Source organism: Macrotis lagotis, chromosome 1 (assembly GCF_037893015.1).
Source record: "Macrotis lagotis isolate mMagLag1 chromosome 1, bilby.v1.9.chrom.fasta, whole genome shotgun sequence".
Taxonomy (NCBI): domain Eukaryota; kingdom Metazoa; phylum Chordata; class Mammalia; order Peramelemorphia; family Peramelidae; genus Macrotis; species Macrotis lagotis.
In genome coordinates, this window is record NC_133658.1 from 328,792,441 (window position 1) to 328,816,645 (window position 24,205).

Below are 24,205 nucleotides of genomic sequence, written 5' to 3' on the forward strand. Positions count from 1 at the left end.
ATCAGCCTCACTCTCGCACATATACACACACACACAGTCATATGCACACTCAGAGGCACACACCAATACATTTGTAAATGCACAAATGTACTTGTGGATGCAGTTTTTTCTAAGCCTCTTCCAATGCATATATATAGACACACATAAATACTCACAATCACACATTTACACAAGTGTCTAGACAAATATATATATATATAGACACACAGTAAAACACACACACACACACACACACACACACACACACACACACTCTCTGACTCTCTTCCATCTTCCAGAAGGTCTCATTAAATGGAGATAAGACTAGGGAGCTCTGAAGACCCCACAAATCCCTTTCTCTGGTGTCTTCCCTGCTCCATTTGTTAACTATGTGACTTCCTTCTCTGGTCTTGAATTTTCTCCTCTATAAATTGAAAGGTCTGGCTTCTTAGAGGGTCTGTCTGTAAGGCCCCTTCTCCCTCTGAAGCTGACAAGTTTTAATTCAATTTGTTTCCCCTTATGCAGAAAAGGGATGAGACTTCCTCTGGAGCCTCTCTGCTCAGACTCTTCCCTCGAATTGACCTGGAGTGGGTCCCTTTCCCCTTGTCCCTGGACTGCGAGCCTGGCTTCCCACTTCTGGAATGGATCCCTGTCCCCTTGCCTTGGGGGGGGTACTGAACCCCAGTTCCCCTCCCACTGGGCTGGGTCCCAGGGACCTGCCAGGGGGTCTCACCTGTGTAGCCCGGGGAACAGAGGCATTGGTAGCCATCCACACGATTGACACAGGATGCCTCGTGCTTGCAGGGCCTGGATGCACACTCATCAATGTCCAGCTCACAACGGGGGCCCTGGAAGCCTGGGACACAGTAGCACAGGAAGCCACTTGGACCATCCACGCAGAGAGCCCCATTCTGGCAGGGCCCTGAAACACACTCATCTATGTCTTCCTCACAGCGAGGACCAGTCCATCCTGGAGGACAGAGGCAAGCAAAGCCGTCCCCAGCTGCAAGGCAGGTGCCACCATGATGGCACCAGGTGGTGCAATTCCCAAGACAGTCATTGTTCCCACAGTCCAATAAACTGCAGTTGGGACCCCAGAAGCCAGGAGGACAGAGGCAGGTGTGGTTCAGAGCTCCTGGGGTCGCCTGGCATGTCTGGTTCTCCGGGCAGACCTGCTCTGAGCAGGCATCATAGAGCTTCTCACAGACAGTCCCCACATAGGCCACAGGCTCTGTGGGACAGAGACACAGGAAGCCACCACTACTGGTGTTCTGGCAGGTACCCCCGTGGCCACAGGGGTCTGAAGTGCAGCCACTGGGGCCTGTGGAGGAAAGAGAGAAAATGGTGTATCAGAGCTGGAAGGACCTTTTGTGCATTTCTCCTTGGTTTTTCTTGGCCTCATTTCTTTCTTACCAACCTCTGGCAAACTGGGAACTTTTAAAGACCCTAACTTAAAAAGACCCAGGTCTCCCACTGCATCCAGGGTCATCTCCAGTAGTCTTGATTCATGTCTGACCACTGGTCTCAGATGGCTCCAGAGGAGAAAATGAGACTGGTGTCACATACATGTCATGGTTTCACCTCCCTGATGCCATGGTCTTCTTTGAGAACAGAGGACAAACAACAACAACAGATGAGGGAACTGAGGCCTATAGAGGTTTGGTGATTTGCCCATGACCATAGGAGGTCACAAGTCGAGCCAGGGTTTGGGACTGGCTTCCAGAGCCCCTCATCCTCACCCAGATGTTGGTAAACCAGAGATGGTTCAGTCTTGGCTGTGGCCAAACCACATAGCAATTCACTCTTTGTTCCCAGTCATTGCAATAGCATCTTTAGAATCCTTTCTCATCTCCAATCCACTCTTTATCCTACTACAAAATTCAGCATTGTTCCGTACAGATTTGGTGTGAGTCTACATTGCCAACAGAATAAAATTGCAATCTCCCTGGCTATTTTTCAAGGGTTTTCATAAGTTGGAGCCATGCACTTTCCCTACTCAATCTATACTCCAAGCAAACCAAAACATCCTGATCCCTCAAAGACACCCTCTGATGTCCATCTTCCTTGTCACATCCACTTGGTCCAGAATTTCTTCCCTGTCCTTTGCTGACTGAACTGCTCCCAGCCCTTTAGAGTTCAAATCAAGGGCCACCCTCTCCATCAAACTATCAAGGAACCCTCTTGGTCTGGGCAGCTTTCAGATTCGGCCCTCACAGAAGCATTTTATTCTGCACCTTCCAAATAGACTTCTCATATAATTGTGATTTATTGATATCAGTGCCCGTGTCTTATTTTTCAATTAGACTTAAGGGGCTAGGGACTGTGTTGGATTGACTCCCCACTTCCTTAGGGCCTAGCTGAGTTCTGTACACCTTGGGGATTTCATGAAATCTGGGCAAGAAATCTCTGTGAGCTAGGGAAAGACTGGTACAAAATCCACATACCAAACTCTCATATAAAGTGAAGTGACTGGAAACATGGTGGTCTCTGTGAATCCACAGAGTGCTAGATGGAATATAATGCAATAGACAGAGTCCTGGACTTGGAATCAGGAGGATCTGAATTCAAATCCAGTCTCAATATTTTCTAGGTGGGTGACCCTGGGCAAACCACTTTTAACTTCCCTCTATGACTCAGGTTTCTCATCTTTAAAATGAGGGTGGCAGACTTGTTGACCTCTGAGCTACCTTCCCATTTCAAAGTAAAAAAAAAAAAAAAACTGGACCTAAAGTTAGGAAGACCTAAATTCAAAGTCTCAAAGACTTATAAATTGTCACTTAACCTTTGCCTGCCTCAGTTTCCTCATCTGTAAAATAGGAATATAACAGCACCTACCTCCCAGGGTTGTTGTAAGGATAAAATGAGATAGTACAGTCATTCCTTCCACATCAAGGGGATTAGGGACATGGCCTCTATGACATGGAAAATCCCCATAAAAATTTTTGGCTCTCCCTTTGTACAGAGAGTCAAGATAAAATATGTTGATATTATATAATACTATACAGATATTTTTATGCATTTCTGAATTTCTGAACTTTATTTCTGTTTCACCTGATGGTTCTCATGGGTTATCTTCGGCTTCTGCATTTATTTATGTCATGACATATTGAAACTAAGCTAGGGAAAGTTGTGATCTATATTTGTAAAGTGCTTTGTAAACTTTAAAGAGCATATTAGTGTTAGCTATTGTTATTATGATTTCTTCAAGGCCCTTGCTCCAGTTCCTTCTCCCCCTCTCCCCCTCCTCCCAGGTCCTGGGCTTCCTAAGTGGAATAAGGTGGAAAGGTATCTGGAATGAACTTTGGAGCCTCCCTCCTTCCTCGCAGAACACACTCTCCCTCCAAAGTTCCTCTAGGGGCTTCCTGTGAAGCCCTGGGAAGGGAAGTGAGTGAGGGGAGGTTTTAGGGTTAACCCTAAGAGACAGGCCTCTGACTTCGAAGCTCTATCCCCTCCCCAGGCAACCCCTGGCCCTCGGGAGAGCCACAGAGTTCAGACAAAAAAGATCTCCAATTTCATGGCGAGACAGAGTTGCCAGTTCTCCCACATCCACAAAGAGAAATAATAATAATAACTGCAATTTCTCTAGCATTTAAAATAGCATAAAGTTATTTTTTCCCACCAGACTCATTTGTAGTGGATAGTAAAAGGGTAACTATTGAAAGCAGCTAGGAAGTAGGACCACTATTGGTTCTTAAGATCCTATATCTAGAACTGAAAGGAACATCAGAGTTTATCTCATCTAATTCCCTTATTTTACAGATGAGTAAACTGAGGCCTGCCCAAGGTTACACAAGTAGTATCAGCAATTTATGAACCCAGATCTTTAGGATCCAAAGCCATACTTCTTTCTCCTGTATCTCATCAGCCAGGACTGCCTGAGAAACTTCCTCACCTGCCTTCCTAGCTCCACATAGCAGATCCATCCTAGGAAAGGTGCCCTCTTTTGCAAAAGTGTAGCACACTTCAGATTTCCCTTTCTCAGAGATTTTACCACTTTTGAACTCCCTGTGCAGGGAATTCCTCAGAAATTTCTTAGAAAATTATTTGATATTTCATCTAGAAACCAACTGAATATTAATTTTATCATGTGAGAGCACTAATTACCAACCTTTTATCAGCACATCACTCTCCACCCTTCCGAATGTCTTATGTTTAGCCAGATGATCTAGAAGAAGCAGGGGGAATGAAAGTTTGTTTAGAAAGAGCAGAGGGTCAGAAGCAAGAGGACCTGGGTTTTAATTCCAATATATGTTAACTTAGCTGTGTGACCTTTGTCAGTTTCCCCATTTGTCAAATGGGCTTGATATCCCCAACCCTACTCACCTCATAGGTATTGTATAAGGAAAATGCTATATAAAATGTTAAAAGACCTGTTCTAATTCTTTCTTTTCTGGTTATCTTCTCATTAGATGTTCATAATATTCTCAGGAGGGAAAAATAACAGAGCTTATATCTCCATTTTTTCAGAGAAGGAAACTGAGGTCTAGGGAAGAGAAACAACTTACTTCAGGCTAGTCATTACATTAGACTTGGGACTAGAGACCAGAATTCCTGACTCTCATTCCTGGTCTCTTCTCCTCTGCTCCAGGACCAACTGCTCCAGACTTCTTCCATCCTAGCACTATCCTCCCTTCCCTCTTTCTGCCCCCTCCCCCTCTCTTCCCTGAATTCCAGGCCCTTGTTTTCTGTCTGAATGCCCCACATGGAAGGAGGGAAGAGCTGACCTTGCCGAATTGCTGGGCATACCACAGAAGTTGCTCTTCCCCAGCCCCCAGTCCAGAGTTTGGACTTCCTAGGAGAGATGGGGGCAACCTTTCCTGTAAGCTAGAGGTAAGAGGAGGGGTTATGAGAGTCCTTCCTGGGCTCTAACATTGCTAGGGACTGAGAGATAAGACAGGAATCCTTGGTTACTTCCCTAGGACCCAGAAAGGCCCTCCCCCAAAATTGAGTGGCGCCCTGGAGGGCAGAGAGTTATATTCATACAATGACCTTTTTTTTTTTTTTAAAGATGGAAGTGGAAGGAACTTTAGGGACCATATAATCCAAATCTCTTCATTTTATAGATAAGGAAACTGAGGTCCAGGAAGAAAAGGTGACTCATTAAAAGCAATAAATTAATCAATGGCAGAGTGGGGACTAGACTCCAAGTCTCCTGAGAGTCAAAATCCAGTACCCTTTCTTCAGGGGAGGAGAGTGCATCCAGACTCTTCCTCCCCAGCTTGAATATCTTCATGGGATGGATGGACCAGCAAGTCTCTGCTTGGGGCCCCAGCCCTGCTGGGCTGCCCTGCCCTTCCCCCCCAGACAGAGATGTCACCCAGACATTAACCAGAGGACCTGGTCCCACAGACTTCAAACCCTTAGCACTCCCCACTCTATAACACCCTAACTGATAACTTTCTGGTGCTTCACCCACTCTTTACATTCCAGTGGGGGTCAGGGGTCAGAGGCCAAGCCTGGATCATCAACCATGGTCCAGCTCATATCACTCGAGGGTAAGGGTAGGGAGCAGAAGGCTTGGTGTTATAAAGGAGAAGTCATACCTTAATAGGGATAGAGAGACAGAATGACAAATAATAATGACTTTGTAATCTAACATTTCTACAGCCCAAAAAATCTCACATGCATTGAGTATCTAAAGAGGTGATGCTATGGAAAGAGTACCATATTGGAATTCAAGAGATAGCAACTCAAAAGACATCTACAATTCTTAGACATCTAAGTTATGGAGTCTTCATCTGCAAATCTTTAATAATTCTTCACAGTAAGGAAAGTGCTTTCATAATCCTAATGTTCTATGTAAATATGAACTGACCATGCTCTGTTCATATAGACTATGATCCAATACAGACTCATCTAACTTCATTATATTGTTCTGAGGCAGAAGAAATCTTAGAATATAGACTGTAAGTACCTAGAACACAGAAGGCTAGGGCTGAAAAGGACTTAGAACATAAGACATTAGAACTGGTAGAGACCTTGTATATAATGTTATGCCTGAAGAGGACCTTAAAACAAAGAAGCTGAAGGAGAAACTTGAAAATACAGAATATTAGAGATGGAAGGGACAGAAAAAGAAGTTAGACTTGGAAGGAGTCTTAGAACATAGAAGATTAGAACTGAAGGGACTTTATGTTTTTTTTAAGTGAATTTATATTTATTTGTATTGTTCAAATAAGTGAACCTAAAATAGAAACTTTAGGCAATGTTTCAGTAAGAGGTGAGAATTATTTCATTAAGAAAAAAGAACAGTAATGAGGTAAATATAATTTAAACATTTAGGTATAAATACTATGTATATTAGGGAGACCTCTAAAATATCTACCCCATATCTGGTCTCAGAGAAAAGTATGAAAGAATATCAGAATAGTTGCTGCATATCATCAGTTCCCTTTTTAAAGCAAGGACATCCTTTGGACAAACTGCTTTAATATATCTTTTTGGTGCAATTTTCTGTTGGTACTAGTGTAGAGATTCCATTTGTGTCTGCATTCTTATAGTTTTGTTTCTCAATAGAGTTTTCTTTTAGACTTTTTTAGGCCATAGACGAAGAACAAAAGAACCATATACATATGGTTCTAGGAATTTTTTGGAGACCCAAAGAAGGACAGGAATGCTAATACAAGGAAGGTACACCATTGCGTCAGGCTTGACTGCTTTGAATGGCCCACGGACCCACCAACAGACCCACCGAACCTCGGCCCCAGCCCCGTTCACTCAGGAGATGACTGAAGGGACTTTAGAATAGAAGATAACAGGATCTAAGAGACTTTTACTGGAAATCATCTAGATCTACCCCAAGTAGTAATTAACCCTTTGAACAACTGAGACTTCAAAGGGTCATCCCAGCTCTACACTAACAGGGCTTGACAATGGTGATGAAAGCAGCCCATTTGAATTCTGAATTGCTCTAATTGTTAGGAAGTCTTTCCTTTCATTGAATGGGTCTGCTTCCCGGTAACTTCCACCTCTCATAGGCTCCTTAGGGTTTAGAACTTCAAAAGACCTTAGGGATTATTTCTAGTTCAGGGAATCTTAGTCTTTTTTGTATCCTGTCTGGTGAAGCCTGTGGGTCCCTTCTCAGAATCATGTGTTTAAAAGTCTAAACTATAATTCATAAAATTTCAAAGAAAACTGATAGATATTGAAATATGATTACCAAAATATTAAAAAAAAAACTCAGCTGACTGCCATTAGAAAGTTTTTCCTTGTGCCACCAAAAGCTTCCTGTCTGTGGCTTCCCCACCCCCTGATCTGAGTTCTGGCCCCTGGGGTCAAGTAGACTAAGGGTAATCCCTCTTCCACATGACAGCCTCTCAGATATGTGAAGACAATGATACTGCCCCTCCTCAATTTGCTCTGCCCTAAACTAAACCTCACCAGCTCTTTCAATGTGAGTTGTCTTAAAGCACAAAACCACAGAATGGACTGCCAACCCTTCAGACCTGTTTTCTGTCCCCCTACCCCTAAACTCCCTGGGATAGAGACCCTGTACATTTCCTTCTTCCAGAAATGAATAAACACTGACTTAAGTGGGCTCTTTGCTTGTACTTTAGAGTCAAGGACTGGGGAGGCTAGAGGAGGAGTGTAAGGGAAGAGGGGGAGCATCCCTGACTAGCTGGGATGGCCAGATCGAGAGATGGCCTGCTGCCATAGCAACAGATCTGCATGTGCTTACATTAGCAAATCCCTTGTGACCTCCCCACCTCATTCTCCCTGACCTGAGCAGGCCACAGGATTAGCAGAAGGGCCTGGCCTAAGCCCCAACCTGTCCCAAAGCCTGAGATGGGGGGAGGGGGAAGTCTAGAGACCAGAACTAAGACAGAAAGGCTAGGGGATTTTTTTAAATCTAAAGGGAACCTTAGAGATAGATCTTCTATTTCACAGTCTGGAGGAAAGCACCTTGGACCCTAGATTCAGGAGACCTGAGTTCTAGACACTAAACAGCTATATGATACTATTAGGTAGATCTAAGCTAGCCTTAGTTTACTAAACTGTAAAATAGAGTTGATAATATTTGAGTTACACAGGATTGTTTTGAAGTACCAACGAGGTAATGCAAACACATTGTCTTTGTGAACAAGCCATATAAATGCAAGTTATTATTATTTTGTCTACCAAAAACAAGTTCCTCCTCCTCCTCTCTGAATCTCAGTTTCCCCAGTTGTAAAACAGGTTAGTTGTTAAGAGCAAAGGTGAGTGAAACCTTAAAGAGATGTAGAAATGGGAGCCATTATCAGCATCTTCTAAACAAGGTCCCTTTGATAACTGAATAAATTAAATTAGATAATAAAACTATCTTTTCCAGGAATGGAGGTAGCCCTAGTTAGGCCAAAAGAACACACGTTGGTGAGAAGAGGCTCATGCCCAAACCAGATGTTTTAATTAAAAACCAACCTGGATCCAGAAATGGTGCAAACAAAAACTGTGACGTAGGAGTATCAGAAAATATAGGGACTTTAACTTAGAAAAGTAAAGATTTATGAAAGAACATATCATATAGAGGTTTTCAAGACTTTAAAGGATGTCCCATGAAAGAGACTTTTTCTGTTTGGTCCCAGGACCCAGAGCTAGGAGAAAGGGGTAGACACTGGAGAAAGGTAGATAAAAGTTCAATGTAAGGAAAAGACTCCCTAATAATTAAAGCTTCCCCAAAGTGGTTTGGAATGTAGGAGAAAGTAATGAGTTGTCTAAAACTTGAAATATAGAAGAGGAGACTGGAAGACCACTTGTTTGAAACAGTCTTCCCTTAATCTTCCACCTAGTAGTTTCCTAGGCTACTTTCAGGCTTCAGGAGAAACTGATAAAAAACAAATGCTATCCACACAAAAAGAGAACTGATGAACTTTGAGTGCAAATTGAAGTATAATTTTTTCACTTTTTCTTGATTTTTTTGTGATATGACTAATATGGAAATAATATTTTGCATGATTTCACATGTACAATTGATATATTGCTTGCTTTCTCAATGACTAGAGAAGGGGATGGAGGAAGGGAGAAAATATGGAATTTTTAATTTAAAAAATTAATGTTAAAAATGTGTTCTTTCTAAAAAAAATTGAAATGCAAATATAAAAAAAAATTTTTAACATCTCAGAATTGCCAGTTTCTAAAGAGAACTTCCTAGTCTTTACCATAGCTATTAGTGCTTTCCTTCTGAAATTGGCTCCAAACTAGTCCAAATATATTTATCTTATTCATACAATTGAAATGTGACATCCTTGACTGAATATCTTTCTTATATCTCCAGTGTTTAACACAGTGCATTGCATGAAGTAAATGTTTAATAATAAATGTTTGTTGACTGACTGATTGATCCTATGAGACCTACAGCCCCAAGGAGGTCAAAGACAGAAAAAGATAGTCCCATAAGCACCAAAATAGTCATAGCAAAACTTTTTGTCATATCAAAGAACTTTAAACATGGCACTTATTTGGGGAATAGCTGAACAAATTCCATCCCGTGAATGTAATGGAGTATTGTTGTTCAGTTGTTCATTCATATATAGACTATACTATTTATAAGGCTTTCTTGGCAAAGATACTGCAGTGATTTGTCATTTCCTTCTACCGTGGATTAAAGCAAATAGAGATTAAGTGACTTGCTCAGGGTCACATAACTAGTGAATAAAGTTGAATTTGAACTTGTCTTCCTGACTCCAAGCCCAGTGCTCTATCCATTGAGCCACCTAGCTTCCCATTGGTATCTTATTGTACTATAAAAAATGACGATTGAAGAATTCAGAGGAACTTGAAAAGATCTCTTTGAACTGAAGCCTTATGAAGTGAACAGAATCAGAACAATTTGTAGGATTTATACTATAAATGAAAACAACAATTAAGTGTTGGAGAACTGAACAAGGCAGTAAGAAATTGTGGTTTCAGAAGACTAAGGATAAAGCAAGCCTCTTCTTGCATCTTAATAGGGGGAGTTGGTCACAATGGTTGCAAACTGGTCAATTTGATTTCTTTTGCTTGGCTGTACTTATTTGTTTCCAGGGAGAATTCTATGAATAGGGACTGGGGCTAGATAGTGAAAAGTAAAGGTGGAAAGAAAAAAGAATATCCATGAATAAAACAAAAAAGGTTGACAATGCCTGCCTTAATCCAGTTACTTGAGGAGGAAAGTGAGATGCAGAGAGGGAGACTGATTTGCCCAACTTCATACATTAAAATAGAGCCAAGCAAGCCATTTAACCCCATTTGTCTTGCCAAAAAAAAAAAAAAAAAAAAAAACTTAAAAAAAAAGGAAAGAAAAAGGAAAAAAAAGAACTAGAACTAAGTCTAAAACCCAAGATCTTGCCCTGCCTGGTGCTCTTTCTTCTCTGGAATTTATCAGCCCTTGTCCTCCATCACCTACACTTTCATCCACCCAGAAGCCCCTGAATACTAAGAGTTCTTACCCCAACTGATTTATCCAGGACTTATTTATCCATTAACTGTATTGGACCTCCCAATGAACCTGTCTGTAGAAGATAATTCTGATCATCTTCCCCTTTCCTTCAGTGAGTAAAGTGAGGGAAAATGACTTATAGGAAACAAAGTTAAAACTTGTTTGGGATCTAGGCTGTTGTCTCTAGTTACTGTTATCTCCAGTAAAACCATACTGTTGGTTTGATCTGGTTACCTCTGAGAATTCTGTTCTCTTTAAGGATATGATTTCTCTCTCATCACACCCAATTTAGATCGAGGTACAACATGGAAACAAAGTAAAGACTGACAGAGTGCTATCTGTGGGGTGGGGGTGGGGGGAAGGAAGCAAGATTGGGGAAAAACTGTAAAACTCAAATAATATCTTTAATAAAAATTAAAAAAAAAAACCATACTGTTTCCTACTGGTGGAGATAACAAGGTCCAGGTACTAAAATTTTGTCCATACCACTTTCGAAGCCCCTGTTCATTTCTGCAGGTCACTCACAGAAATGGACAGAGCACTGGAACTGGAAACAGGAGGAATTGAGTTCAAATCCAGTCTCAAATACTTATCTAGTTGTGTGATCATGGGCCTCAGTTTCCTCAACTGTAAAAATAGGGATAAGACTAGCATCTACCTCTCAAGGTTGTCATGAGGATAAAATGAGAAAATATTCATAAAGAGCTTAGCACTGAGTAGTTGATGAATAAATATTATTTCTTTCTTCCAATAACTTCTTACTTAGTAGAATTTTTTCATACATTTTCATCTATAGATTTTCCAAAGAAGACATACCCCACATATTGGAGAATATTCTCTCTCAGTTTTCAAACATACCAGACAAATATCTGAGCTGTCTATTTGTTTTCTTTCTAATGACACAAGGCCATCCTCTTCAAATAACTATCATACATCTCTTCAATGAGGCAACAAGATCCATGAGAAAGCTACTAACTCTGAAGTCAGAGAACCTGAGTTCAAATTCGACTTCTGAGCTTTTACTACCTATATGATCTTGGGCAAATTATGTAATCTCTCTGGATCTCAATTTCTTCATATGTAAAAGGAGGGAGTTGCATTAGATTGCCTCTGAGGTTTCCTAAATCTATAATCATACATGTTAAAGCCTAAATCATAATTATAATTAGACAATAACTTCCTACTCAATTTACACACAGTTTGGACACTGTTCTAATAAGTTTTGTTATCTAGTTTCCAAGCTGGAATGAAGGTAGAAGCAGAGGGGACTGCTCCCTCATAACATGGAGTCAGGCTGCTATATGGGATCATAAGGCTACAGCTAGAAGGGATCTCAGAGATCTTGGAGTCCAGTTCTCTCATTTTACACCCGAAGAAACTGAAGTCCATTGAGGTTAAGTGATCTGTTCAAGATCCTATTAGAAGTTAGCAGTCAGAAGAGGTATTTGAACCTAGACCCCTCTAATTCCAAAGCCAATTTAGTGTTAACAGTGATTATCATTACCAGGGGGCATATAGGAAGCACAGTGGATAGAACACTGAACTTGAAATCAGGAAGATGAATCTTCCTGAGTTCAAATCTGACCTCAGACATCTATTAACTGAGTGATCCTAGACAAGTCACTTAACTGTGTTTACTTCTGTTTCCTCATCTGAAAAATAAGCTAGAGATGGACATGGCAAACACCTCCAGTATCTTTGCTAAGGAAATGACACATGGAGTCATGAGGAAACAAATATGACTGAACAATAAGCATTACCAGAGCTAGGCACAGAGAGGTCTACAGAGGCAAAAAAGATAATGAAATTTCGTAGCTTTCTAGAGACTCCTACAAAGAAGGTACTATTTCATTTTTGGTACTATTTCCCCAACATGGGTCTAGCACCTAATAAATGCTTATTGATTTATTGATTTAAAAAGAGACAGGAAATTTTGAATGAAGGTAAATGGGACTATTCTATTCTGAAGAATCAGTATGGTATGGGGGGCGGGGAGAGTACTGATTCTGAAATCAGAAGTCCTGAGGGTACAAACTGTATGCATACCTTGGTCAAGTCACTCCTTTCTCTGAGCCTCAGTTTCTCCATCTGAAAATGGGGATAATATATATATATATATATATATATATATATATATATATATAGCTAAAAATTTACTACAAATTTACACACACATATGATATTTGGGAACCCTTGACAAGCCTAAATATGTCAGCTATTACAATCCAGGACAGTCATTGATATTAAGATTCATGGCCCTGAGTAATTAAGGAAAAGGTAGAAGAAATTCAGTAGAGTCAATCTGATTCTGTGGTTAGGGGCAACATGGATTCAAATCCATATTTCTAATTGTATGATCCTGCAGGCAAGTTATTTAACTTAAATCTGACTGAGTAATGTCCAGTGGAGACCACTGAGAACTGACCCACTGGGAGCAATCAGATGATGTCATTAGAAGACATTAGTGACCTTCAGCATTGTAGGTGTGACTGGAAATACTGAACCTTTAGCAGTTATAGCTATTACAGACCCAGAAAAATAAACTCAACAATAAAGTCCTTGATGCTGTCAAAGAGCTATATCAGAGACGGATATAATTTTATCAGTGAAAATTATATTAAAGATTATCACCTTCTTTGATGTTATATCCTAATGACCATGGGACCTTTGCCTCTGACTTGAAACTGAAACTTCTGATAGATGTTGTCTCTCCACTTAGAATTAGAACTCACTGAAAAATCAGATGAACATTGTATATAGTAACAGAAGATTGTGTGATGATCAACTCTGATGTACTTGTACTTCTCAGCAGTGATCAAAGACAATAGAAAAGGACTTGTGATGGAAAATACTATATCCATATCCAGAGAAGGAACGATGGAGTCTGAATATAGACTAAAGCATAGTATTTTTAATTTAAGAACTTTGTTTTATGTATTACGGTTTTTTCCTTCTCATGGTTTTTTTTCCCCCTTTTTTGTTCTGATTCTTCTTTCATAATATAATAATATGGAAATATATTTAACATGGTTATATACATGTATAACCTATATTAGATTACTTTCTGTCAGGGGGAGGGAAGGGAAAGAAGGAGAAAAATGTGGCACTCAAAACCTTACAAAAATAATTGTTGAAAACTATCTTTGTATGTAGTTAGAAAAATAAATTATTTTTTTAAAAATTTAAAATTTAAAATTTAAAAATTTTAAAAAATTGAAATCTGTTTGAATCCCCTACACTTAAGACAGTGCTTTGCTTATAGTAAGTACTTTTCGTTAATAGTAAATCTTTTCATTAAATAAACTCCGTTTCCTTATCTGTAAAATAAGGAGAATAATAGAACCGACATCAGAGGGTTTTTATGAGGATCAAATATGGCCACATATACAAGATGCTTTCTTAAATAATTTACATAGATATACAACATCCCTTCCACTGCTAAATGTGGGTTCCCAGTGCCCCCAGGATCTTATCTACTTTTTTTATGTCTAATCAGGTGGGCTTAGCTCACTCTCTTTTCCTATCTCTCAGTCTGCCTTTCCTACTTCTCACCCCTGAAGCCTGGAATTGGGGATCGGAAATGAAGAGACCTCACATCTGATTGTGTAATGGCATCCTCCCCTGACCTGCCAGATTTACAGAAATACTCTTGGTTTCCCCATGGAAACTGTTCAAGCCTCTGTGGTACATGTGAAGGAGGAGGAAGGACTCTGCAGGGAATAGGACTCAGACCCCTCTGCAGAACTTGGAAGCTCCAATTTAGGAATAAAGCCGAGGCAGACAGATGCCTTAGCGCAAATCAATGGGGTACCAGGGTTGGAATCAACTGGTTCATGCACAGGGTTCAGAGCCTAAGATACAGCCTCCAAGTTCAGCTTTCCAGATCAACCAGAGCTCTAATACTAGTGCTAGATTGCTAGATGGTACAGGGGGTAGAGCACTGGACCTGGAATCAGAAAAAACCATCTTTATGAATTCAAAAATGACCTTGGACACTTTCTAGCTGTATGACTCTGGGCCTATCACTTAACCTATTGCCTCAGTTCCTAGAGCTAGAGGAAGACGTGACTCATCACTCCAGCAGCTTTACCAAGAGTCAGATACAACTAAACAATTGAAAAACCACAATATTTATATTGTGTATGTATCAGCATGTATGAGTATATGTCTAAACATATGTGCTTATGTGTATGTATGGCTATGCCTGGGCATGTAATTGGTTGTATTTATGTACCTGTTTTAGGATGTCTATGACTGCATGTTGATTGACATGCATGTTTATCCATGAACATGACTTTTATTGTGATATATCTATGTTTGTGACCATGTATTATGGGGGGGTATCACTGTGGGTTTAGGAGAGAAGCTATTTAATTGTATGTTTTACTATGTATCAGCATTAAGCTATGGATATGTCTATGTGAATGAGAATGTGTAAATATGACTATCTTTTTCATGGTGGTTAGCATGAACCTGTCCCTCTGTAACCATACTCTATGCATATGAAATAAATAAAAGGTCATTGCATTTAAAGAGCTCCTCTAGGATTTATACAGTGGTACAAAAATATTTACAAAGTTTGTTTAAGATGTTTATTTTTATAAGTATATGTCATGGGCCTGAAGGGACAGACCTGACTCTGAGATCCTGAGGTCCTCAGTGACCTAGGGACCAGAGCTGGAAGGGAGCCCAGAACATAAATTTATGACCTGGATGACTTTTAGCAGAAATGAAAAAGGCCCTTTTAGCTTGTGACTTTCAACTCTTAATCCCTCAGGAACCTAGAGATGGGCTGGGACCAGTTCAGGTCATATTATTAGCCCAGGGGCCAGAGTTTCCAGGACCTCTCCCTCAGCCTTTAGTCCAGCTTACTACCAGGTACTCCCCAACTCCCTCTCTCCAATGATGGAAGATGGGAGGGCAGGGGAGGGAGGGAGGAGGGATGGTTAGGGACCAACTAACAGTGGTTTCCAACTTGGCAGTTGTAGCCATAGTGATCCAAACAAAAGCTACCCAAGGCCTGGGCCTCCCTGGTTTTCCCTCTTCAGGGAAGAGAAATTCCAGGCCCCAGGAGCCAGCTCACCAGACAAAGAGGGGAGGGGGAGGGGGGTAGTCAACTTTGCTTCAAAGTTTGAATGCTTTTCTGAAGAAAAAAGAGGCCCTTAATGGACAGGGGCCTTGTCAAGGGGCTCCAATGAAGTGCCAGACCTAAATGGGGGAATAGGAAGGGCAAATATAGTCTGCACTGGGGAGAATTTGGGGGGAGGGGTTGGGTGCCTAGGATAGTGTGAATGATTGATTATATGTGTAGCTGTGTGAAACTATGTCAGAGTAGATGCATGACATACATGTGTCTGTGGTGATGTACAAACACTTAAGACTATATGTGACCACTACTATGTGATTGTGTTTGAGTCTGTGGTTGCATGATAAAGGAAATTAAGAGTCCCTTCACAATATTTTGGAGTCTTCTGCCTCCAAGATACACAAAACTTCACAGAATGACACCCCCCCCCCCATACACAACTTCATCCTCATCCTAAAATATTTCCCTGCCCTAGGGTTCTTCAAAGATTCCCATCTTCCCCTTTCCAAGCCTGGGGGGGGGGGGAGAAAAGATATTTTCTCTTTCTCTTTTTCAGAAGACCATGGAGCTCAAGAGACAGCCCCCCATCTCCATCAACTTGGTTCAGCACCCCACACCCACAACTTACACCATGCTAAAGTTTGTGCCACATATCTCATATCTCACACCCTGTACAACAGCCTACAAGTAACACCCTCAGAGAACAACCAGCAGCTCACACCTACATACACCAAAACTTATTTCCCTCCCTTGATCTACCCCAACTTAGCCATTCACATGGAAGAATGATATACTGAATAGGTCACTGGAACTGCAGTTCAGGAAGACACACTAGCCTAGGTGGCCTTAGATAATCCACTTAATCTCTCTGTGCCTCAGTTTCTTCATCTGTAAAATGAGGAGGTTGAGCCGAATGGCCTCAGAGGGCATCATTGCACATGAAGCCCCCAGCTCGCCCCACCATAGAACGTCTCACAAATCATATCTGCAAATACCATTCCAATTTATGCTACCTGAAGCCCTCCAACTCCCATAACCCAAATTACCACATGCCCCGCCCCACCCCAGGCTGCCCCCCCAACCCATGCTCAGACGCATCTTCTCACTAAGAACCCCCCCCCAACTCTCACCCCGTGTAGATACCGCGTACCACCTACTCACAACTCCCTCCCCCCCAGCCCCCGACCCATCCAGGACAATTCAGATCACACCTGTCCACAGAATGGTCTCAGTCTACTCTCCGCCCCTGCCCCCGACCCCAACTCATCCAGAACGCCACAGGTAACAAGGGTGGGGGCCGCCCCGCCTCCTGGCACTACCCCGGGCCCGGCCTCGGGGTCTCCCCTCGGCCCCGGAGCCACTACTCACCCGAGGGTTCCGGAGACAGTGACAGGGCTGGGGGCCACAGGAGGAGCAGGGCCAGGAGAAGGGATCGCGAGCCGGGGCCGGAGCGCTCCCGCTCCATCACCTGGCCGGGCTGGGCCGCTGGGGCGCTGGGCGCTGCTTCTGGTGCCTGGCGGGGCCCCGCATGGTTTGGGCTCCCGGGCCCTCGTCCCTTCCCCCTCTCCCTCCCCTCCCTCTTCCCTTCCCTTCTTATCCCCTCCCCCTCCCTCCTGTCCTAACCTCTCCCACCACCCCCGCCCCTTTCAGGGAATAGACCGGCACTAATTCGGTGGATGTTATCCCAGCCCCTCTGCTGCTAACTCGGGTGGAGGAGGAGAGGGGAGATAGAGACCCAGGGCCAGCCCAGGGTCTGGGGAGGGGGCGGGGAAGAGCAGCAGGAGACAATGGGGCTGGGCAAATCCCTGGACTCTTAAGGACAAACTTCTAAAGCGGCCGGGGAAGGAGTCCAGGTAGAGCAGCACCGTCTGCCCCGCAAACAAAAGGTCCCAACTTCATTTCAAAGGCCCAGGTCTCCCGGGGGGAGAGGCTGCCTTCTTGCCTCCCTCTGGAGCTCCCATTCCAGGACCCCAAGCTCCACCAGTGAGTGCCTTCTGTCTCCGTGGCTGGATGGAGGTGAAAGTCTGAGTCTGAAACCTTCAAGTCACTGCCTCTCCATCTCTCAGTTCTGGGCCCCTCTTCGATTCAATTCCATTCAGGCCAACATTCAATTATTAACGGCTCCTACAGAGCCAGGCTTGTGCTTGGCCTGGAAATACAAAGCACCGTCACCCTCCCCAAGCTCAAAATCTTGTGCGAGGATTATAGGATTGAGAGTAAGAAGGACCCTTAGAAATCATTTAGATCAGGGATTCTTAAAACTTTTTTTGTGTCATGGACCCCCTTTGTCAGTCTGGGACCCAGTTTCAGAATAATGTGTGTTATTAAATTCAATACTAAAGGAAATTCTAAATTCCATTAGATGTAATTTTTTTCGTCACTGTTAACAGCTACCCTGAAATCTATCTACTGGGGTCTATGGACTCCAGATTAAGAATCTTTGATCCTCTTATTTTATGTAGAAGGAAACAGGCCCAGAAAGAAAGCTACAAATAACTACTGGACCAAAATAGTCTATGAATGTCTAGGCAAAAAGTTACCACCCAAATGCTTTGAAGTGTCCAAGGAAGGAGATACCGTTCCCTACTACAGAAAATTCACAGATGGAAACACTCACATTCTAATTCTGCCTCTGCCTCTGCCCCTGATTCAATAAGCAATAGTGAGCTAGTTATCTGACCTTCATGAATCTCAATCTCCTCATTTGTAAAATGGGTATCACAGTAGTTGTATTATCTACCTCACAGAGAGTGTTGGGAGACTTATTTCAACAGACATTTATCAAGGGTCTATTGTGTGCAGAGCATTATACTATTCTAGGTGAAACTGGGGAGATACCAGATTTAGATAAGACTTTTTGTCTGCCTCCCTGGAACTCCCAATTTAGCAGAGAATAATTCACAAACACAGATAATTGGACCATATCACTTCCTGAGCACCTTCATTTCATTTGTCTGAGTCTGAAGATCAGACTCCTCTGGAACTCAGTTGGTGGTCCTCCAGAGCTTCTGTGATTAGAAAAATTCATCCCCTGCCCCCCCCCACGAACCTCAGATAACAGTCTGTCTCACAACTATACCTGAAGTCTTTGCCAAGCTGATAGCATTTACTAGATGAAGCTTGTCCTCCAAAGGCATGGTCTTTAAGGACCTGGGGTGACTTTCAAGCCCTGATGAGGAATGAGAGGAAGACTTTATAGTGAAATACAATAAAATATGAAATTAAGTGCACTTCCCTCCTAGAAAGGAGAAGTGGGAAGGGGATATAGGTTGGAAGACATGTGGAAAAGGAATTAGGCTTCTCTGTTTGGTAAAAGCCCAAAATAAGAACAATGAATGGGTGCTTCAGAAAGAGAAATTTAGATACGGTTATAAAGAAAAATTGCTAACCTTTAGATTTGTCCAAAAGTGGAGTGGGTTTGACTTGAGATGGAGGAGGAAAGGGGAAAGGAAGAGGGCTTCCCATCAATGGCATTCTTTAAGAAATAAGTAAATTTGTCCCATATGTTGTCAAGGTTGGATCAGATAATCTCTGTTTTACTTTTGTATTCCCAATATAGGATCTTTACACATAGGGACAGGAATAAGGATTACCTTTGTGATGTCCCCAGAAAGGGAAGCTGTTAGGTGAGAATACCCTGGTTGTTGTCTTCTCTTTGCCTGAAAATCTTGGAGAGCTCCCCAGGATGGTAAGTGACATGCCCAGGGTCACACCCAGCATCTGTCAGAGAAGGTTCTTGAAGCTGAGCTCCTAGACCAGTGGTTTCAACAGTAGGCTATTGATGTCTTGTATGCAGTAGGTCCTTAATAAATGCTTGTTGAATTGAAATAGACTGAGATCCTTGGCAGAGATGATACAATTTTGAAATACTGAAGGATAGATTCTCAGGTTATCCAAAATAGCAGTGGATACCAAAACATTGGAGTGGGTGGGGTGCATCATGGACTATATTACACCTTCAAAAAAAAAAAAGGAGAGAGACCAGGACATCTAACGATCTTTATACCTATTTCTCATATCTGTAAGAGAATAGTTTCCTTCTCTGAATTCTCTTAATGTCCTTCCTAAAACAGGATCTCCAGAATATCAAACAATGCTACCAGTGGATCTGTTTCTGCTTCCTTAAGCCTGGAAACTATACTTCTATTAAAGCTCCCCCCCCCATAGCAAATTCACATTTTTAGGGGATAGGAAAGGAAATAAGTATTTATAAGCACCCACTATGCTCCAAGCACTCTGCTAAGTGCTTTGCAAATATTATCGATTAGTTTACAAATATTATTATAAATATTAACCACTTTTTACTCCAATTGTTTAAAGACCTCTAAGACATGCAGATCTTTTTAAGAAAAACTCTTTTTCACTGCACTTCCTTTGTCTTATCTTTGTGAAGTTGATTTTTAAAAATGATAGTCCAAATTTCCATCTTCAGATGAATGTTCTATCCCATCAAGACCTTTTTAGATCCTGATTTTGTCATCTGCACCTAGATTCTCTAGGTGTGTTAGCTATCCCTCTAAATTTAATAATGTGTAGGTGTTTCACAGGGTTATTGTAGGCAAAAAGGAAGGATATTTGCAGATAATGTTCTTTAGCAGACTGCACCTTCCCAGGCACATAATTGATCCCAGTTGTATAACCTCTCAAGTGAAACCCACAACTACTGAAAAGAGTTTGATCTAACAATCACTTCCCCCGGGGAAAAAATTAATAGATGAAGAATTATCCTTACTATGATCTGCATTTGGATGGGTGGTCCATGAGTGCATAAATTTGGGGCATGGTAGACCGAGAATTAAATAGTTGGAAGAAAAAGTAGACATCCTGGACTATATCAGGGAAATGGTGAAGCACTTTCAACTATTCCAACCATGAAACAAAAAATCCATTCATTTTATTCCCCACCAATAACCTCCTGTTGATGATGTATTTTAGCAAAGTTATGGAAAACCACAGTCTCCAAAGAATAAAACTTGGATATGATCCAAAGATTATTGAAAAATGTAGATTAGAATAAGTTGCCTGCAGCTTACCAAAAACGGTAGAAGTGGTAAAAAGATATCATCTATTCTAGGGCATCTATGATTGGAAAAGAAGATGGGCTAGTTGTGTAGTGAAAACCATGCCTCAAGGGCAGCACTGGTGCTTAAGTAGTGAAGTCTTAGTCCATTGGTTGGTTGGTTGTTTGATTCTTGTCCTTCATTATCAAAGAAGACCAAAATGACATCACTGTGTTTGAGACAAATTACAATGTGATCAGACCAGTCCGAGCTCAGAATGCTCTGCCACAGGTCAGGCACAAATAGTCCATGTGAACACCTGGGGTAGGTACTCTAGATTTAAGGATGTCACATTTCCTTTGAACTGTTTCAATTCTGCCTTCCTCATAGTGTAGCACCCTCACTGATGAGTGCACTCCATAACTCCATTTTATTCCTCACCAATAACCTCCTGTTGATGATGTATTTTAGCAAAGTTATAGAAAACCACATTCTCCAAAGAATAAAACTTGGATATGAGCCAAGGATCAGTGAAAAATGTAGATTAGAATAGGTAGCCTGCAGTATTATACCAAAAAGGGCGGAAGAAGTGGTTAAAAGATATCATTTATTCTAGGACATATATGATTGTTCCTGGACCAGTGTCTCCATGCTGTACAATCAGTTCTAAAGGTCTTCAATGAGACCTTCAGGGTGTCTCAGTATCACTTCTTCTGACTCCCTTGTAAGAGATTGCCCTGTGTGAGTTCTCCATAGAATTGTCTTTTTTGCAAGCATACATCTGGCATTCTAACAAAGTGGCCAGCCCATCATAGTTGCATTCTCTGTAGTAATATTGGAATGCCAGGTAGTTTAGTTACAGAAAGGACCTCAGTGTCTTCTCCTGCCAGGTGGTCTTCAGAATCTTCCTAAGAATTTAAATAGAACTAATTCAGTTTCCTGACATGGTGCTGGTAGACTGTCCAGATTTCACAGGAATATAGCAATGAGGTCAGCACAATGGCTCTGTAGACTTTCAGTTTGGTAGTTAGTTAAATACCTCTTCTCTCCCACACTTTGTTTCGAGTCTGCCAAATATTAAGCTAGCTCTTGGCAATGTGTGTGTCAACCTCATTATCAATGTGTCCCTCCCAGGAAAGAACACTGCTGGTAAATGAACTTGTCCACAGTATTTTAAACTTCTCCATTTGCTGTTATCAATGGTTGCACATATGGATGGTGTAGTACTGGTTGATGGAGGACCTGTGTTTTCTTGGTGTTAATTGTTAGACCAAAATTAGCACAAGCAGCTGAGAATCGATCCATAATTTGTTGGGGCAGCTAGGTGGCACAGTGGGCAGAGCATTGACTCCTAGAGATAGGAGGACCTGAGTTCGAATTTGATCTCAGAGTTTGATAATTGCCTAGCTGTGTGACTTTGGGCAAATCATTCAACCCCATTGCATTGACTGGTAAGGCCATGGAAAAGCAACTTTAGCTGCTAAAAAGACATGTATACGTTGAGATATGATCTTTTGAATGAATGTAGATAAGATTTTTGGATACACTGGAATATTGATTAATAGATCTTCAAGCCAGATGGCTTTTGGTAAGGTCACACAGTAAGTAACTGTGCTGCCTCACTCTATCACTGTCTTCTAAGTGGTACCAGTCTACAAAGTACTTCCCCTAACTTCTTGACTTCTAGAAGAATTTGGGGACTTGAGAGGGCATAGGTTCTCTAAGACTCACTATTACCTGTCCCAAATAAAGCTCCTTCCCTAAGAATAGACAATCTCAGAGAAACAGGAGAATCACACCTCCCCCATAGTAAAGAGAATGAGGAAGCTTCTAGGATGGCCCTTCAGGCGCCCCTTTGCGGCCATATTTGAAAATAGTCAGAGGAGTTGGCTCAGAAGGGGTTTTGAAGATACTCTATAGGGGAAAAAGAGAAAAAGTTTAGAAAGTGTGGGAGTGGGAGGGAGGGAGGGAGGAAGATAAAGTTTATGGGAGAAGATCTTAGTCCAGCAAAATTGGAGGTCAGAAGGGTAAAGAACTCCAAATCAAACCTTTATGGGTCCTGGACCCTTTTGCAGTTTGGTGAGGCCTAGAGACCTCTTTTCAGAAAGATGCTCTTAAATACATAAAATGAAACACATAGGATTACAAAAGAAAATAATTTTGTTTAAATAAAAAATATCCAAATATTTTTCCCCAGCTAATTTCACCTTCCCCCCGAGTTTAAAACCCCTGCTCTAGAAGAAAGAAGGGACCTAGAGGGAGAAGAGAGATGTCAATGAGGAAAAATCACTACTCTTGCCTACACTGTCTCTTCAGGCAGAGGGAAAGTTTTTCATTTCTCCAAGAGTCAGATCTTCACTGTCTGCTTTCATCAGTTTATGGAACTTGAGTGTGAAGTAGGGGAACAGAGGAGAGCTATAAGAGTAGCTATAAAACTATAAACTATAAACTACAAACTTCCCCAAGGGAGAACACCACCCTGATTAAAACAAAACAAAACAAAACAAAAAAATTCCTCAAAAAACCCAAAGGAATAGCACTCATAGGCAACACGAAAGATCTACTTTTCCTTCACCCTTGAGTATTCTTTGGCATTAATGTGCATCTCAATCCAGATTGTTGTAAATTGTTGTTCCCTTTAGTACTTATGATGATAAAAAGGAGTAAATTCTCTGTGAAATGAGGGGGGTTAAGTTTGGTTAAGTTCATTTCTGAAGTCCCTCCCAGCTCCATCATTTTAGGTTCTAGGTTCCAAAAATTGTTCTGAGGTACAACTCAGTTTTGATATTCTAGGAACCTCCTCTCCCCTTCCCTCCCCCCTCCTCTCCTCCCCTCCCCTCCCTTCCCCTCTCCATATTCTACTTTTTATGCTCTAAATTTCTTTCAATTCTCTGACTTACTTTTAGGTCTACTTCAACTCTAGCATTCTGTATTGTGCTCTCTTCTAATATTCCTCACTCCAAGGTTTCTCTAAGCTTTGACATTCTGTGGTCTAAGGCTCATCCAACATTAACATGTTTTATAGATCTGTCCAAATGGGGTAACACGCATTTTCAGGAAAGATTCCTTTATGGGCCCTAGGAACAGGATCAGTTGAGAGGTATAAAATAATGATATTAGCTCAAATGTCTTTATTGCTTTAAAAAAGTATTTTCTTCACATCAATCTATTACAAATGATATTATATATTTATGGAATTTAGAGCCAGAAGAAAGCCAGCTAGTCCAACCTCTTATTTTTACAGATGGGAAAACTAAGACCCAAATACAGGTTGGCCTAGATAATCCCTTTGAACTCTAAGATTCTATAAGAGATTTTGCCCAAGATCAAGTGACCAGTAAGTGGCAGAGACAAGATTCACATCCACATTCTTTGACTTCATATCCCTTATGTAATGTTTTGTTTCATCTAGCCAATTTTTCAATTTAAACACTAGCCCAAGATGAGAATGAGTCAGAGCTCATATTCTCGGGTAGATAATCCTATTTGGAATGACTGAACAAATTGTGGCATATGGATGTAATGGAATATTACTGCACTGTAAGGAATAAGGAATATGACGAATACAGAAAAGCATGGAAAGAACCACATGAACTGATGAAGAGCCAAGAAACAACATAACATTTACAACAATGTAAACAGAAAAAAAGACCCACACACAAAATAAAAAAAACAATTTTTGCAAATTTACAAAGAATTAGCATACTCCAAAAAAGAGACTTGAGAAAACACACATCCCTTTGCAAA

The 24,205-nt window shown here is 41.4% G+C and overlaps 1 protein-coding gene across 1 annotated transcript in view; it reads right to left on the bottom strand.

Annotated features, from left to right (window-relative positions):
• Nucleotides 1-16,923, bottom strand: part of CRB2 (crumbs cell polarity complex component 2) — a 40,936-nt gene extending 24,013 nt beyond the window's left edge. Inside the window, exons 1-2 of the mRNA XM_074199626.1 lie at nt 16,827-16,923; nt 713-1,300 (exon numbers count right to left, since the gene is read on the bottom strand). Coding sequence (XP_074055727.1) covers nt 713-1,300; nt 16,827-16,923 — 685 coding nt within the window. The remainder of the gene's footprint in view (nt 1-712; nt 1,301-16,826) is intronic.
• Nucleotides 16,924-24,205: the final 7,282 nt, after the last annotated feature.